General features: G+C 25.9%; 1 protein-coding gene across 1 annotated transcript in view; it reads left to right on the top strand.

Moving 5' to 3' along the window:
- The first annotated feature begins 528 nt into the window (after positions 1-528).
- LOC142328988 (leukocyte elastase inhibitor-like) overlaps positions 529-20,598 on the top strand; it is a 31,874-nt gene continuing 11,804 nt past the window's right edge. The window contains exon 1 of the mRNA XM_075373216.1: positions 529-677. Within this exon, the coding sequence (XP_075229331.1) occupies positions 672-677 (6 nt within the window). The 5' untranslated portion in view covers positions 529-671. The remainder of the gene's footprint in view (positions 678-20,598) is intronic.

The following is a 20,598-nucleotide window of genomic DNA, read 5'->3' as shown; positions in this document are numbered from 1 at the left end:
CTCTGAGTCACTCCAACATTTACTTGTAAAAAAATAAAAAGATTAAGATTAAATTATAATCCTTATAGATCAATTACATCAGTTATTCCTGGCTATTTCAACATGGAAATAACTGAAATACTAATAATAAGAAATTTGTAAGGAAAAAGTTAGTTGGAGAGATAAAAGTACTGAAGAACTAACATCCATAATGGATCTGAACGAAATATAAATAACTATGATAAAATAATTTACGGCCAGAAATTATAACAAAATAATTAAAAACTAGATTAACACTTTTAAACAAAACAAGGTGTAATATATTTATATAGTAAACAAAAGGTGAGTGAGAGTGGAGTTATACCTACGCAAATATACAAGAGTACACGACTGTGTAATTTCTTTATCAGCGGGTGTGTCTGACGTTTCTGACTAACTAAAAGATTATTGCTTACGTTAATCTTGTTTCCCAGCGCGTAGATGAACGAAGAGAAGAGAGGAAGTGTAATTTGTGATTATCCTTCTCGACCTCGGGTTTTTCCCATTTGAAACCGTGATGTGTGCGGTCGCGGGTATGTGGATGTGTGTTTCTGATAGTATTCTGAGTAGAGGGGGAGATAGTGCTACAACGAGTTCTTCTAAAAGCCGGTGCTTGCCTTCACAATCATCAGTTGTTTACTGAACGCATCAGTATGACGGTAAGTAAAAAATAATATGTAAAATGATAATATATACTTTTTAAACTGTTTATTTATCTTTTATTCAACTTAATAACAATATATTTAACTTTAATTGCGTTCTTCTAAATTTTACGTAATACAAATTTTTCTGTCCTTTTTTTACCTATTCAAAATTAAGAGGTTATTAATATTTAAGAATAAAAATAAATTTAAAATTTGATTTTATAACATTTAAAATTACTCATATTGAACGAGACAAAATTTAAATAAAAATAAAAAATATATATATATACATATATTAAAAAAAAAAAAACGAACATTAGGTTAAATAAAATTTACGCACTTATTTAGACACAGCTATTAAATGCCAAGGTAACAACAACTAATATAGCGTCACTGCTATTAATATTTCAATGCAAATTCTAAATCTAATCAAATTATTTCCACGTTTCTTTGTCATCTTCAAGCTCTTCTACTGGTGTTAATACGTACTGATATTTCTACTTAATTCTATTATTTGTTCATACATATAAGTAAACAATATGCATGGTAAAATAAGTAATTGTAAGACGATAAAAGTATGTATATTTTTCCCAAATGGTCAATAAAATTAACCACAAAATCAAAAATAACAAAAAAAAATTGCTTGCGTACATTAATCCAATATTACACATGTAGTAATGTAAAAAAAAAAAAATACTCATCTCATTCAAAATTAATAACCTTTCAAAACAATGAGCTAATCATATTATAAATAGTTTACCGCAGTTATAAAATAAAAAAATATATTCTATGTAACGAAACCCTGAGAGTTGTACTAGTGGTTAATATTACGCTAACTTATTTATATGATGTTATAGGACCCTAATTCAAACTAAAGAATATCTACGTTACTATTGCAATTAAATTGACGAAATTTACTCAATACTTTCTCGATAAAGGTCGTCCTTAAAATGTCAAACTGTAATTAGATTAGCTACGATCTGTTGTGAGACAATCAACAATTTTCCAGAATTAATTTAGAAATTTTTTAGAACAAAATAAAAAGGAATTACATTTTTTTAGTTGCAATACCCTAAAACTTTGCCCAAACATCTTCCAAAAATTCCAATCTACTTCAATAATTTTTTTTTTGTACTTTATGATATCGCCACATAAGCTTGTGCGTGGCATATGGAAATGGAATTTTGTAGCGTATATGGAATTTTGTTTTTTAATAATCCAGTTTCACAATTTTTTTTTTAATTTCATGAAATCTGTTCATTAATTCCGAAGAAAAATCATACAAACAGTATATACATATATTATTGAATACAGACACACACATTTAAATCGGTTCAGCCGTTGAGCTGCTACGGTGGAACAAACATACATACAAACCTCCTAAATACATTACACTCCTTTTTGGGCAGTCGTGTAAAAACAAATTATATATAAATAAATTCAAGGTGTTAGCCATACAAAATGGTTATTGTACAGAAATTTTAATCGATATATATAGCAAATAAAATACAGTAACCAAACTTGCAGATTTTTGTGTGTGTGTGGGGGTACACCAGAAAATAATACAAAATAAAATTTTGTACATCGATGTATAAAAATATAACAGGAACTGTTAATAAAAAAATAATACAATATCACTTTGGACAGTAAAAATTGAAAATCCAAATAGTTTTTTAATCTTTTTATAATTCTAGTTTATTTTTTATTGTTATTTTTTTTTTGTTGTAACAATCTATTTATTTTAATTTCGTTACTATATTTATTTTATTAATTTTACTATATCTACTGACGATTAATGTTTAACAATAAAAATTTTCTTTGTAATTTTATTACGCTTAGCTACTTAGGTTACGATCATTTCAGTATAAAAGATTAAACAATATTCAAATTAATATTAAACCCACAATCGTATGAGAAAAAAAATTAATTTATTATTTTTTAAATTTATTCCTAATATGTAAGTTGCAATCTCCTCAACTAGTAAACAATAAGTAACCCCCCCCCCCATCCCAATGCCCAATGAGGTGAGGATGATACGTGTGAGTGTAGATGAGGTGTAGTCTTGTACAGACTCAGGCCGACCATTCCTGAGATATGTGGTTAATTGAACCCCGACCACCAAAGTGCATCGATATCCACTATCAAGTATTCAAATCCGCATAAAATTATATAAAACTTATATTTTAATCCTCATTTTTTAGAACTGTCCATTGAAATTTAATTATACAATTTATTCATAAAACTTAATTCTTATTTTTCTATAAAACTATTTTTTATCGTCTGGTACAACATTAAAACAAAAATTGATTCTAATATTCTTGTAAACAAACGGTACGATGAAATCTGTTGATAAAGTTAAAAAAAAATCGATAACATAAAACATACCACAATTTTTTAAACGATATAAAAAACTATTTACGAACTTTAATCGATAAACACCTCAATTTTATTATTAAAAAAATTATCTATGTTATTAATAAATGAAGGATTTCCCAAACAAATGATTGTAAAATTTTGCAACTTTCACTAATATTAGGAATTTCCAGGACTTATTATAAATTATTTTATAAAATTCCTTTAATTCTATTACTAAATATGACGAAGTAAATTAAATACATAAGTATTAATTTTAGATATTAAAAGTCAAATGACTAAAACGAGATCATAAATAAACGTTCGATAATATTCTTAACTGATTAATTAACTTTTAAGGTAATTTAGTAACTTATTTTGTTTCGATAATCCGTCAATCATTATCTTATTATCAGTCAGTAATATTTCTGAGGGAAAGGAACTGGCTTATTTCTTAAGTGCAGAAGTAGTAAATCCAGGGCTGTCTAAAAAATAAAACGGCCGACAGTATCACTGGTGAGATCAAACTCATCTTCCAGTTGATAAATAATATGTATAAAAATAATTTGTACATTATTAGTATTAAATATACGTAATGTTCAGATTATTTACTTTTTTGTTATTATGGAACTGCTTTGAGTTTATATTCTAAAAGTAAAAATAAATATATTTTTTTGGGGAGGACTATACACGTTCAGTATGATGATTAAGAGATTATTAATCGTATTAAAAAAATAATAAAACACTAAAAGAAATGCTATTATAAAAAATGTATCTTATAATAGCGAGGATATTAGGCGCCTAAAGCGGCTGCACATATTAGATGTGTGAGGTTCGAAATTTGGGATGAATCGGTTATCTTGGGTTGTTATGCATCGTCAAAATGTTTTGTTTCGATATTTAGTTTTGTTGGTTCTATTTTTTTTTTCTTTTACTTCACTGTTTCTTGTTGTTGGTTTGTTATTGGTGATGCTTTGTGTGACTTGAATGTGTTTTCTCATTTATGTAGTGGACTTGATCAATGTTCTTTCGACTTAACATTTAATGTTCTTGTTTATATTTATTATATATTAACGTATACTGTGTAAGATTTTCAGTGGAAACCTCTCTTTGACTATCATTTATTTTTTATAATCAAATTTAAATGGTTCCGGTTAATTGAAACTGATTATAAATAGAAATAACTAACTGATAAAAAAATTGTAAGGTTAATGAATTTTAAGCTTTCCTTGCTTGTTTCTAAGTTAGACTGATATCGAATGATTTATGAGTTATTAATATCCCTGAATTTATTTCTATTAACGTTGACAAAATATGTTAGATGTAAATAACCACAGGTCCTAACGTTTATACAACGTTGAATTTTAATTTGCTAAATAATGTTATTTACGATAAATGAAAAATAAAGAAACTGATTTCGAAAAAATAACTTTGGAATGATGCCTATGAAAAATATAAATCGCCTATGAAAATGTAGTTTGTTGATTTGATTCGCTTAATTGGTCAGAATTTTAAAGCACAAGAATTTATTTTACATCAATTATTTGTATTTACTAAAAAAAGATTACAGGTTAAATTTTTAAAGTAAAATTTGTTGTTTTATTTTAAATATTTATTCAATAGTATGATTTGAAAAAGAAAAAATAAAAGTTATTTATTAAATATAAAAGAAAATCTCTATTATAAAAAAAAAATCACAAAAAAAATATTTTTTTTAGATTTAAAATATTGGTTAATTTATATTTATTTCTTAAAATAAATACCTACACAATTTTTATTTTTATTACATATATATAATAGTTATGATCATAATTCATAGTTATCTGACTCATCATGAATTAAATCAACAAATAATAAAAATTATACTATAAAATTAGTTACTTTTCTCTGAATACGTGCATATACTCGTGTGTGATTATAAGCGCGCACGGATTACGTTAAACCAAATCGCGTGAAAAGTAAAACCACACAAGTAATGTTAGATTATTTCATAAATTATTAGTTTTAAGTGGTTGAAAACGCTGATCTCATTACACGTCTTTTTTTCCAATGCACTCAAAATTATAGGTTTATTTTTACGGAAAATGAAATCCGTGCTATGATTGCCCGTTACGGAAAACAAATAATTAATGTATCATATAATAATTGTTATACAATAAAACTTAGGTAAATTTCCACTTGATGTTTCTTTATTTATATTAGTCATTATCTTACTCAAGTTAATGCTTAATAACTCGCTTCAAAATAAGATAAAAAAATTCTGGTGTAGAACCACATGACTTCCTTGTACGCCTATTAAATTACATATACCCATTTTTTTAAATGAAAAGTACATAAAATTTTATATTATTAATAAATTATGATATTTTTCTTCTTTTTTTTCTTATTATTGAATTATTATTTATCGTAAATATTTTTTTACTATCAGAGGTTAATAATTATTAATATATCAATATATTTAAATTAAAAAAAAAGTTAAAAAAATGAGATGTCTGATTCGAACCGATGTGCCTTCCTCTTCCAATATCCAAATATTTCATTAATTAAACTTTTATTTGGCTATACCTCTGGAACAAATGAAAATAAGTACCACTTATGATATATCGTTGAAAAGCTCTCAATGAGGGCTTATTACTGCGGTTAAGAAAAAGTCCAAAATCCAAATTCTTTTGAATTTTAGGCTTCTTTGGACACTTTTGGTCCAATCGATTGCAATCAAAAGGGGAGGTGCACAACTAGATGTTGCAACAGTCCTAAAACAAAAATTTCAATATTGAATAGGCTAAATATTTCAACGGCTAATCGTTTTTGAGTTATGCGAGATACATAAGTACGTTCGTACAGACGTCACACCGAAACTAGTGAAAATGGATTCAGAGATGGTCAAAATGGATATTTCCGTTGAAATAAAGAAAGTAAAATGAGATTAAACACTTCATATTAGTGTAGGAAACATGCAGTAACTTCATGAAACTGTACATAATAGCAGCTGTGTAATCTACATTAATATGTGATAGTAACAGTATTTTTCTTTTTACAGTGATTAATGAATTAGTAACTTAAAACACATAATAAGATCTTTGATTTTTAATAAAAAATGTTTGACATTGTTTAACAATATCTATGAACTACACCCTTACTTTTAGAAATATATAAAACAATGTTCTCATAGCCTATAACTAACTGGTTCGTACAGGTACGAGTATTAGATAAATAATCATTACAAACAAATTCATTAAAAATTACATTAGCAAAAGATTTTGCTAACTTTATGTCCGTATATTGCTAAAAAGATTTGCGTATATAATTATAAAATATGAAATCGACTTGAATTTTGAGAAGTTTTCATATAAAATTTAACAATCTCAATAACTTTTGAATCCATTTTGATAATTATTTCATAAAACTTTATTATTAATCTTTTCAAAACTTGTAAAAATACACGAGGGATATTGATAGGTAAAGTGATAAAAACCATCTAATTAAAAAGCATAATATTTTTAAAATCATAAGTTGGCATCCCTGTTATCAATTCAGAACAGCTGATTCAACGTTATAATCCTCTAGAAAAAAAAACCTTTTGAAGAACAGTCAAGTAACAAGAATTCTAGTTTCAAAGAGTGTTAAAACCATTCAAAATTTACACGCGGATGGCTGGCACGACAAATACCATACAATTTGTATCTGAATCGTAAATAAATTAACAGTTGAGCTGAAAAATTCAAAAGTGGTCTAATAAGTGATACTGATATCCACTTGAAGAACCAACAAAGTGAGATCTCAACTCTAGTCTAAAACCATGGATTAATAAATTTATTATTAAACTAGACAACGAATTACAGCTGACAGAATTTCTCTCAATTACTAACAACTAATTTAACTAAACCCAAAGACGGATTTTTTCGGATTTGTAAAGAATTACAACGGTATTTGATTAAAGCAGATGATGGAACAGACAACTATGATACATCCCAGCTGAAATCCAAGGGGAGAAAAAATAGAAAAAAAATCAAATTACTTTAAAACATTAGTTGATCGATCTTTAACTATAATAAAAGTCTAATTTTGTTTGACATTTTCAAGAACAGCGTAATATCAATAATTAATATTTCACAGATAAATCTTAAAATAAAGGGAAACCTTCAGTAATTAAAAAAAAGGACGTTATTTATAAAGAAAATAAATATTTATTTTTCAGTGTAATGCTCGTCCTTCGAATACGGCATATGCGCTCGAAACTATTTAAAAAGTTAGGCTATAGGCTGGTATATTCTCCTTCACAATTAAAATATAAGGTATAAACCTTGCCAGTATCAAACTTCTTTTTGTTAGGGACCGTCATGGAATCAAATTAAAGAGTAACGAAGTAAAACCGATGTTCAAAACCACTTTAAACCTCAAAGCAGAATTCTTTGTTGTTGGCATAAAAAAAAAATTAAAATGATAAAAGATATATATAATTGCAGCTGGGTGTTATTTTGAAATAAGAGATACGTAGTTAAATGAATTGAATAAATCGTATTAAAGCCATAACAATGATTATGGCTTAATCAATTAATTATTGATTATTATTTCTCAATATAGAAACTCTTCTTTTAGATTCACATTAAATAGCAGATGTATTGAAAGTTTATTACACATTATATTAAACATTTTAAATTGTTCAGTAATTGAAAAAAAATTATTGAATTTATATCATCACTATATTACATCGCATAATGACTACATTGCACATTACTCTCAATCTACAAACTACTTACGTCTTTTATCACCAATTGTTAACGTCTAGTTGTGGTTTTACCGAAACCACAAAGGTTGATATGCCTAAATTAAAACATAAAAAAATTATAATTAAACTTATAATTTTAATATAATTCCTTAAAATATTTTATTTTTATTTACTCGAATTACTCAAGTATTAATTATATTTCTTTTCAATTTTCTTTTACCATCTTCATTCTGTACCATTATTTTTAGAAAAAAAAAAAATATCGCAACGACTACAACAGTAAATTTGTAACTCCTTATTCGTGGCAGAATAAATACAGTATACGGAATAATTCATAATGATATTGCATCATATAAGGCACCTTTATTCTAAAAAGCTGACAATATAATTTTTATATTTTCCTGACACTGGTCATTTATTATTAAAACAAACAAAAAAATGTTTAAATTCAAAAAATCGATATTTTTAAACTTTGATCGGCTCCCCCACCCTTAAAATTTCCCCTAAAGTATTTATTTTTTTGGGTCTCTTGCACTGATACCATGCTTAGGAAGACAAAAAAAAATCGATTAAAAAATATGTAATAAATAAAAAGATTTTTCGATTTTTTGGAAGCGGAAAAATTAAGGGGACAAATGTTTATAAAATCGTAACATAAGCATGTACCCATGTACTGAGATTATTATAAAGTGGGGTTATGTTTGCAAAATTGTGAGAAAATTGACCCCAAAAAACTATCTACCCCACCCCCTGGAGATATTGACCCCCAAACTTTTACCAACAAAATGCCCAATATATACGAATTTCTGTACCAAATTACATCAAAATCAGTTAATCCAGTAAAAATGTATTAAGCTTCAAACAAGCCACCACACATACTTATGTACAAAGATTCCTCCAATTTTTTTTTTTTTTTGGGGGGGTTCCGAGTTCTGAGAAGTCAAGAAATTCAAAAACCCATACTGCATTTTTTGATGATTACCATTCTCTCCTTCTTGCAACATGGCTCTAGAGTGTGATCTCAAATGTGGGGTACACATACCTCACAGGGTATGCAAAGAGATGCTTGGGGGTACACCAAAGAAGTACTATAAATAATAAATAGTTTGATTTTTTACTACACACGCGCGCACACACACACACACATACACACACACACACGCATATTAGCCATATATACTGTGTATTATATTACACGGTGTACAACTTACAATTATTTTCATCTTAGGGTACGCAAACAAAAAAGTTTGGAGATCAGGGGCTCTAGAGCTATGATGCCAGGAAATTAAGGTGGAAATATAAAATACCATTCAATTCAAATTTTCATTTACCTATAATTTTTTTTCATCATTTAAACAAATTTTACTTACTCTAAAATCAGTCTAGATAATTTAAATACCTATTTCTTTTTTATTTTATTTTTTTAATGAATAAACTAGTTCTGACAGCAACTAGTGTGGTAAACAAGTTTTAAAAATTTTTCTAAGTGTCATCTTGTATAGAAGAATAAATAAAAGTTCAATCAATTCAGTGACTAAACCAGATAGATTGATTTGTTTAAATTTATGAATTCATAGTTTTCAAAAAAGTAATTTTTTTTTTAAAAAGTAAAAGTAAATCTTTTATTTTTTTGGGGGTTATAAAAAAAAGTAAAATGTTTTATTTGGGGGATATCCTATGAGAACACAGATTTTGTAAAAAAAAAGGGAAATTAGTTTGTTGAAAACAAATTTTATTAATGAAATAAAATAGTTATGGTTAATGAAAAAAGTAAAGATGGAAATAAAATAATATCACCCTCGATTGTTAATTTGAAGCAAGATTTTAAATTCAATAATGAAGGGATTAATCTGAATCACAAAAACCACTGTTCATTTGATAAAATTATTAAGTATTTTAATATTATATTAACTCCTTATAAATTTAATGCTTATTAAAATCTCATAAATAAATAGATCATCATCATTTACAAAAGATGTGGTAATAAAAAAAGATACAAAAGATAATTGTCATCAAACTTATACTACAAACGGAAGGTAATAGAGATTATTAAAAATTACTTGAAGATTATAATAAGTTAATTTTCTGATAATACTGTCATAAAAAAATCTTAATTGTAAAAAATAATTGCGTTGTAAAATATGGGTACTCAGTTTTACAATATAAAATTCTATTGTAAACTAATATTTATTAATAACATAAAGAGATAAAGTAACATAAACTATATTAAAATTTAAATACTCAATAACTATATAATCTTATATTGAATTTAGCATTAGGTACTTAAAAATTAATATTGTAGCCTTTAAATAAGTTTTACATACAATGATAAACTACAACTGATATAGTTGTAAATAAAATATCATAATACAACTCCAAAATTTTATTCCACGATAGTTTTTTTAAATACAAGTTTTTTTTTGTGTAATATTTAGTATATTAAAAATTAACAAATATCCTGATCGTTTAAAAACCTCACTTCCCAAACAATTTTTAACTGGTTTCAAAACAAGAACGTGGTTCTTAATTTGATCATCGCTTTACTTTCTTATTTTGTTGGAAAACAAGATGGTTCTGCGTAGTAAATTTCTTTCAGATAAATGAAGTAAAAGACTTCAGAAACAGAAGATTAAATGATCTACATAGACCAACACATAAATATTTCCCGGCAAAATTTCTTCAAAGAAATAGGCTAGAAAATTTGTTTTAACATCCTTTCAATATTAAAAACAACTTTAAAATTTATTTTAAATTTTACATTTTACATGAACGTAGATGTATAAGCTTAATGTAAAATAATATATATTTCCAGACTGAATAGAGCATGTTCACTAGAAGTAGTATTTTTTTGTCATTTCTTTACTTTATCTTTATTTCTATTAACAGTAGCATTCTTATGTTCTACATTTTTTGAACTTTTTTTTTTAATACAGGCAGTAAATTTGTATATTTATCCATGCTTTAAGTAAAAATTAAATTAAAATTTAAAAATGTATCATAGAGTTAAAAAAATAAAATAATAAAATCAGCTTTAAAATGCACCAACAGGTTAATTAAAAAAACAAAAAAAATTTAAAAAACTCTTCCTTAAATTAGTTTAAATTTTTCATTAGTTGATTGTTGTTTAACGCTGATTTTTGAAGTCAAAGGTACTGAGGTTTAAATTCTATTAAAATTTAGTTGCTTTTATGTAGATTTGAATACTAGACAGTGGAGGGTATTTTGATGATTGAGATTCAATTAACCACATGTCTTTGGTCAGCAAGACCATATGTACAAGACTAAAACTCATATTCATGTTATACATATCATCCTCATCTCAGTGGGCCATGGAGGAGGAATTGCTTATTGTTCACTAGTTGAACAGACTCCCACGTAAACATCAGGAAAATAAAAAATTATATCAATTAAAACTCAGAGCCAAATCGTTTGTATATTTTTGGTAGTTAACACTGAAATTTTATCAAATTAAATTTTTTCTCTTTTTCATATGTTTTTTGAATCAGTTTTATTTAATTTTTTAAATGTTATTTTATTACTTAACATATCAAGGAAAAAGTGAATAATTTTTTTTTTTATTCTTTAAACCAGAAAGCTTTAAAAATTACCATCATAATATATGGTTGTACTGTATGCCCTATGTAAAGAATTAACATTTGAAGGACACAATGCCGTTAGGTTCAATGGAATTAGATGCGGGCAATTTTACTACAATGTTACAGGTATTTACGACAACAAATTTTTCAGGGATAAATATTAATGTTAAAAAGAATAGAAAGTATGACATTATATTAAGTTCATCGACACAAAATGCTAATGAATTTTAATTTTAACACAAAAAACCAAACTATATTTAAATATATTTTAATATAAAAAATACAGCTATTATAAACATATTTATTTATTTATATTTAAAAAGAATAAAATTAGTTTAAATATGATTATGTATTTAGGATTCAGAAATAAAAGTGTTTCTTAATACTATTCATTTTGACAAATAATTTTATTATTGTAATGTGAAATTTGCATTACAAGAAAATCAGAAAGAAAAAATAAACAAAGAAAAAATGATTTGAAGTATTATAAGAAATGACATTGGCCTACTAATGGCAGAGTAACGGTAAGCAATAGTATGGTAATAAAAAACATTTTAAAACACATGAAATAGTAACAACACACTTTTTGATGAAAGCATTAAATTTAGAATTAATAACTGGTCGTTATTACCAAAAACAATAAATGCACAAGCCAATAAAAATATCTATATCTGTTGTACTTCAAAGCCTTGGAGTAATACCAATGAAAAAGATATCTGAAAAAACTTAACTTATTTTTAGGACAATCCTATTAGAGGCAAATGCAGTATTTTTCTTTTTTTTTTTGGTGGTCTGAAATTGATCATTCATTTGCTTCCATAACAGTATTTTTAATCAAGAGCAGTCAAACTTTTCGTACGATTAAATTCTAGTTATTATGTATTCTCCTTCTCCAAATCAGATTATAGAGCCAATGTCACTTAAAAGATTTTAGACAAAATCTGATCAATAAAGTAAATTGCATAGGTAAGAATTAAGAGATACAGGATTACCTCTTAATGATGATCAGAAGAATAAAGTGTAAACATAAGTCAGAGAAAAACATTAATACTGAAGATGTAGGAGGAAGAGTAAAGGAAAAAGACAGTTCATGTTACAATCTAGAATTTATTAAGGATTCTTTAGATACCTAAATATATTTATTGAATCAAAATCAATATGTAGTTTGAATCCATTGTTTGCTAATTGAGTTTACCAAGAGTTTTAACATCCCTGGATTGACAGCCCAGAATTTTTAATAATTACAAATATAAGTAAAAAGATAGTCTGGAAGTTAGTGTTGAAGAAGGAATAACATTAAAATATAATTCAATCATCCAACCTTGACCTGTTAACTGCCATAAATAGGAAGGCATGACCTAACCCTGTCTACAATTCTGGTCTGGATTAAAATAGAAAAATATAATAGAGGTTCACACACATATCCATGAATCACTGATCGAAAAAAATCATCATCATTTACTTCAACCTTAGGCTTTTCAACCTGTTGCAAACTTAAAGTCAATTTTTTTCTCATCTGTTCTTGGGTCTTCCTGTGTCCCACCGGTCTGTACTGCATTATCTTCGTGAGAAAATGATAATTAGCCATTTGACCCACATGTTGTTTCCAATTATTTCTATATTCAATAATTTTATCGTTAGTTGAAAATATTCAGCTGTTGTCGCACTTTGTCATTTCGTATTCTATACCTTCGGGTAATTCCTATAACAGGTCTAAGAAAATGCATTTCAGCAGCCAGTACTCGGCTTTTCTTAGCTGATGTCAAAACCCATGCTTCACTGCCATACAGACCCACAACAACAGCTATGCTTTTATAAAGTTTCTTCATTGTCTCATTCCTCACCCTGCCATGCAATGTTCTCCTAACAGTACCACACATTTTATTTAACTTTTCTATATTATTTTTGACATTTGTTTCCACAAAAGGTGATATACTGTAACCCAGAAATTTAAATTCATTCACTTGGTCAATGATTTTTTTCTTCCATTATTTACACTGAAGCAGATTTAATCCAGAAAAGGCTGTGGAAACCGTTTTACCTGGCGAGGTATTAAAATATTCTTTCATTATCTTATTCAATTCAAACAAGGCATGCTGAAAATAATCTTCTCTGTTGGATATAATAATTTGATCATTGGCAAACAAAAGCGTAATTACAAAATTATTCTGATAAATATCATTGTCAATTATTTAAATTCTTAACCTACTTTTCCATTCTCTAATGGCATCATCTAAATAAATATCAAACAATATTGGTGAAATTCCACACCCTTGTCTTATGCCCATGTTCACCTTCCTATATTCAACCTTTCCATTTCGCAATCTAACTGCTACTCTTGTGTCCTGGTATAAAGTCAATATCTCAACAATTTGTAAAGGAATTCCTCTTTCCACCATTATATTTCACAATTTACCTCTCAATACTCTGTTGAATTCCTTTTCATAATATATAAACACTATATAAGTACTGCAGTTAAATTCTCTTCTCTTCTCTATAATCTGTTTTAATACAAAGATATATTATCTGTGCACGAACATCCCTTCTGGAAACCAGTTTGTTCTTCCAGCAGCACAGTCTCTATAATGATAATTTAATATAATGGGTACTACCATCCGGAGCCAGATGGACGTAGGTTTTTTAATGAGATTAATACTCTCCCTCCACATTTCCCCATCCTCTTGAGAAATGGGTCTAGACTTGGAACCGGCTTGTGGCATGGAGAAAAATAATTATATTAATTATTATTAAGACTAATTTTATTCAAGAAAAAAGAAATATTTAAAAGAAAAAATTAAATATTTATATGTATTAAAAAATACAGAAACCCAAAAATTTTTATATAGTTTTTTATATGTATAAATAAACAAATGTTATTAGAAAGTATACATAATTTTTTTTTCTAATTTTAATTTACAACTACTTCCTTTGTAAATCTTTGAATCAAAATATATTTTCAGAACATGGGACAACTAAAAATTCTTCAGTAATGATGCTGCAGATGGCACTTTTGTTAATGGGATTTGAGTGCATTTAATCAATGAATACTGATTAAGGAACAGTGCACTAGGAATTAATTATTGCCATGGAATTAACAAAGCAGATAAATCATTTAATTTAACTTAAACCATATTTTATCACGCTGATTAATAAATACATATACATAAACTCATACATTAAAATAATCTTTATCGACACATTATTATACTTTGGTAAACATGATATAAACAAAGCATATACTTTAAAATTAACAAATTTCATTGGTTTGAGCCCTTATAAAATTTTATGTTTAACTATTTTATTATGTAATACTATCATTTCACAAATAATTAAAAAACAATTACCATAATTTTTCATGTATTCCCTCTAGTAAAGGATTATTTATTAAATTCAAGGCCATAAAATATGTAATTTAGAATGAAACTTCAATTATTTTCATTAAAGACTGTAATTTCCTCACATTACCATCATCTAAGCCCTTCATTAAAATTAATATTTGTTATATCTCAATTTAAAAAAAATATAAAGTAATATTAAATAATTTTATAAAATTTGTAATGTTTCCTCATTTTTTTAAATGTAGATTCTAATGTAATTTCCTTTCAAAAACTTTTCTTTAATCATTTTTTCTCTCATTACAGATATTTTTTCTACCTTTAATAAGAATATTATTATTTTTAGTTATAAAATAAAATATAAAATAGATAAATTAAACAGATAAATATATAAATTTATATGTGAAAATATATATATATATATATATATATATATATATATATCTTTATAAATATATATTTATAGATAAATTAATAGATTTCTATTATTTATAAAACAGATACTTAAAAATAAATTTAATGACATCAATGGAAATGTAAGTTTATTTGATAAAAAAATAAAATAGAGATTATTGTACCATTTTATTTTGGGTATTACAATAAAGACAAAAACAGAAAAATGTTTAAAATTTTGGTTTCATTACTCCTGTTAGATTTCATTAAAAATTATACGTATAAATAATAGTGAGAAATTTTGCTACATTTTTGTCTAAATGAATATATTGTTAAGATATATGTAATAATTTTTTAAGGAAAAATACGGGCAAGTTCAAAATGCTAGAAAAATGAATTACAAAAAATTAACATGTAAATAATCATACAAATATTATGCCTTACACCCAACTAAATTATTTTAAAGAAAATAATACCAAATTAATAATACTAAAGAAATTTATGATTTGAATTGAATCAAGCAAAAATTTATTTAGTAGTCTTAAAAAGATTTTTGCATTGTTGTGATGAAAAAATCCATAAAGAGATAAAAAGGGATTATAACCAGAGATAAATCATAATTTGGAAGATAAATTAGTATTTTTAATGTATGCAAAAACAGCATCTTTATTTTGTGTTTGTTTTTTTAAGACAAAATACAAAATGGCAGCTGTTAAGAATGAAATAATGAAATATTATAGATTAATTACTACAATTATTTATTATGAATGAATGTATAAACTATCAGTGATAAATAAATTAGTACTATAGAATATTAATAATGATTTAAAGAAATAAAACAAATTTGATAAAAATACAGTAATTACAGTTTTTCTTGACTGCTGCCTAACCATAGCAGTCGTGCATAAAAATAATTCATTGGCAAGATAAAAAAAAGAAAGATACTGTTTTGCAGCATTATAACAAAATAAAACCGGATGACTGCACAGTGACCAACGATGTTGACCTTGTAAAAGAACAACAATAATAATAATAATTCTATTGTTCTTTAACAGATTGAGAATATTAACTCAATTTATTTTTCAATTCCACTTTTTGTTAGAAAAAAGTTCATGTTTCTATGAAAAAAAATACTAATAAACTATTGTTGAAAATCTTTTTAATAAAGTTTATAATTTCTATTAGTTGAAAATTCCAATAACAGAGTTAAAAATATCAAAACTATTAACTCCAAATAATAGATATAACTATCAATTTATATTCTACAAACAGGTTTTCTATCAACTTAATATTAGATTAAGATGAATTCTAGCTTTACTTTTCTTATACCTTATTATAGCACAATCAACATAATAATAACCTGTCATCATCATCATCATCATCATCTCTGTCATTAATGATCATATTTATTATTAAATTTTAAAAACAAATAAATACAGTGATCATTCAGTTGAATAGTTTCAGGTTTAAAAACACAACCAAAAATTTAATGTTAAGAAAAACATATATTCTTTGGCATTTTTCAAGAAAATAATATTAAAATCTTACGGCTGTGAACTATGTAAAGCATGTGAGATATAAAAGACACCAATCAAAATTACATTTTCTAAGACTAATATCTTTGTATACAACTAATCCCTGTGGTAAAAAAATGAAAGTATCACTTGTAGAACTGAATATCACCTTCTCAGTAGGACTGGAATGCTGATATGTAACCATATGTCTGCCTGAATGAAGATAAAGAATATTGTATTAAATATATTAATGACTGTGTTAGTTTAAAAATAAGCCAGTTCAATCTGAATTTATTCACTTAACGTAAAAATATAAATATTTAAAATAATTTTCTCTGCAGTTTATGAAAACCATTTTTCCTAAAGACTACTTTTTGACATTATTTATTTTTTTTAACATTATTTCACTATTTGAATAGATTACTGTACTTTACACAAGCATTGTTGTTCAGAGTAAAAGGCAGATACACTTCTGGCTTTTTTGTATATATCTGGCTTTTACTTCCTTGCACGAAGTAAAGGAAGTATTGTGATCGCAAAAGATTTTGGTTTCCAGATTTCAACAGAAATATCCTATTTGACCATCCCTGAAGTCATTTTCATTAGTTTTGGCATGACGTCTGTACATATGTATGTATCTCATATAACTCAAAAACAATTAGCCATAGGATGCTGAAATTTTGGATTTAGGACTGCTGCAACATCTAGTTGTGCACCTCCTCTTTTGATTGCAATCGGCAAAACCAAAAGTGTCCAAAAAACCCAAAATCCCAAAAAATTCAGATTTTGGGCATTTTCTTAACTGCAGTAATAAGCCCTCATTGGGAGCTTTAGTGATATCATAAGTGGTACTAATTTTCACTGGTTCCACAGTTATAGCCAAATAAAATTTTAATTAATAAAATATTTGTATCTTAGGGGAAGGCACATTGGTTTGACTCAGACTTCATCAATTTTTTCTACCTTTTTTTAAAAATATTGATTTATTAATAATTAATTATTAACCTCTCTCTATAAAAAAAAAACTTTTACAGTGAATAATAATTTAATAATAACTAAAAAAAAAAATTAAAAAATATCAGAAGTTTTTAATGAAATAAAATTTTATGTACTTTTCATTTTAAAAAAAAATTTGTAAACGTAATTTAATAGGTGTACAAGCAAGTGTTGTCCCCATCAGATTTTTTTTCAAAAAAATATTAAATCTTTAAATGACAATAGTATCCAAATTCATTAAATGCAGAGCTTTTAAAAACAAATGTCATACACATTTAGAATATGTAATATGTCCACTTAGTTGATAGAGTATTATGAAATGAGTTTTAAAAACTGCACTAATAAATCTAGTTTGATTTGTTTAAAAAGTTGATATTTTCATTGCCAATAATCATAAGTTTATTATCAATTAAACCTATAAATAATCTATATAGCTATTATTAGCTTTTTATTGCTTTTATTTTTTCATTGGAAATAAAAACTGCTTATGTGTTGACCCAGAACTGGTTGCAAGAACACAAGATTCTGTTTAAATCCATCCAACCTTGATTAAGTATGATCAAACAAACACTACATCATATTTGTATTTTACTAAAAAAAATCAATGTTTCCTTTCTGTTTATGGATGCTAGATTAAAAATTCTTTGAAGTAAATTATTAATTGTAAACAAAGAATTGAGAAATGTTTATTAATTCTCTAGGGGAAGAGAATATGATAATAAAGAGAATATTTTATTAATTCATTAAATAATAAGAGAATATGCTGTAATAATAAAATTTTTATAAATGTCTAAAATTAACTCTTATAATTTATACAGTAATTCTGGGAAAATGACGAGTCAAAAAAGATTTTATAAAATCGAAAACAGCTAAACCAAATAATAAATAATAATTTTCTTCTAATGTTAATATACATAAAAAAATGTCATTAATTTAATATTATTGCCTTACAATAACATCACACATATTTCTAAAAAAAAAGAAAAACCATTTAACTCAGCAGATTAAATTTTAATTTCATGATTATATTATATTGTAAGAAAAACATGTACGTAAATAAATGTATAATCTTAATTGTCTACTTTATGCAAACAAAGTACCTGGTAAACAACAATCTGCCAACAATATTTCATACTAATTATGTCATTAGTTGTCATTTCATAGAAATATAAATAAACAGATTTAGCATGTATTTTTTTTAAAAATAAATGTTTTATATATTTATACAGCAGTACACATTCTAATGCACACAACACAACATAAATGTGGAAAACCCATATGAATCAATTATCCTTCTCAGAAATTATAATAATACTACACATATAAGCTAGTTCCACTAAATTGTTATACCTAGAAAGAACAACTATTGGTAACCATTAAGTTGAAAATTGAGACAAAAATAATCTCTGAACCAAGTAGATAAAAAAGGTTACCCCAAAGAAAACCAAAAATGGAGTGTCTAAAATTCATTTTTTTGTGTAATCATATTCATTTTGTTTAAATTCTTTAGGTATAAACTTTGGCTAGATACAAATGTTGAATTTTCTATTACTGAACTATTTTCTATTCCTTGTAATTAAGGAAGACCTGGAAAATCAAAATTTTGTTGAAAATTTCAATAAAGAAGGTATAATTTGATGCTGAATTTTTCAAGTGAAAAAACTAATAAAATGTATTTATTTATTTATTTGTTTTCACCAATTAGTAATTTTTAAAGATACATGAATGCATAGGGTATAAAAAAATTGTAAGTTTCACAAAGATTTGAATTCAAATTCTTCATAGTATGCTAGTGCATTGAGCACCAAAACCTTACGGTTGTAAACAAAGATAAATAAGACAAACAATTGTAAATATAATATGGCCTTTTCCAAGAATAACAAGAATTCTACACCAAGCTTACATTGGAAAGTGAGGAGTAAAGTGTTTTTTTGTTGTTTCTTTACTTATCCATATATACTGCTAGATACCAGCATGCCTAGTACACTGCAATGCAGGTATTATTTGCCCCAAAGATGATAACGTCAATTTCTTCATCATTAGCTATACAATAAACACTACTGTAGTAGTAGTGTTACAATAAACAATAAACTATTGTAAACTATACAATAAACACTACTACTACTACCTGACAAAGCACTCTTGACTAGTATGCCACATTTATGTCAGATACTGTATAACATAACACTGATATATCAGAGCCATAATAATAATTGGAACAGATAATGCAAAACATTTGTAGGAGAAATAATAAATAATAAAAGAAAAGTGAGTATATTAATCTAAATTTTAATGTATGTTAGAGTGTATTTTGTTAAATAATCGTAAAAGTGTAATGTATTTTTAGACTGCCCTTACCTCTTTCAATAAAGAAATCCTGAAAATATTATCCACAGCTTTAGCAATGCATCTTAAGAGTATTAGAATAATCTTTGAACAGAATTTAAATGGTATCGCTAAACCATACATTCTATCATCTTTAGCGAAACTTCTCTGTAATAAAAATAAACATAATCAATTAAATACATAGTAAATAAATTTTTCATGAATTTCTTCAAGAAAAATCAGTTGTGAATTAGTTACACATTTCATTTAATGATTATGTAAACAAAACATATTTTTAATTACTTTTTTCAATCTAAAAACTAGAATTTCAAATACTTTTTCCCTTAAACATGAATAATTATCCCATCTTTATCTCTTACCTTACATATATTTATTGAAGAACTGGTCCAATTAACTCAACTGGAGAGTTACATATTTCATTTAAAATTTTATTAGGTAAAGTTAAAATTATTCACTCAATTCCTTAAACGTTTATGATCCTTTTTCTAAGTAAACAGATAAATACTATATAATATGAGAATCAAGTTTCAAATTAAAATTCGGATGAATGAGTGAGTAACTAACAAATCATTACTCTATAATATAGCAGAGACTAGGCAATAATAGTGTAGTTTTGTTATATGAAATATAACAGTATACTCTCGTTCATGAATTAAATTAATAGCCTTGTTCAGG

The sequence above is a fragment of the Lycorma delicatula genome, chromosome 8, assembly GCF_047948215.1.
Source record: "Lycorma delicatula isolate Av1 chromosome 8, ASM4794821v1, whole genome shotgun sequence".
In the NCBI taxonomy this organism is placed as follows: domain Eukaryota; kingdom Metazoa; phylum Arthropoda; class Insecta; order Hemiptera; family Fulgoridae; genus Lycorma; species Lycorma delicatula.
Note: the sequence above shows the minus strand (reverse complement) of the source record. Positions and strands in the feature narration are given on the sequence as shown.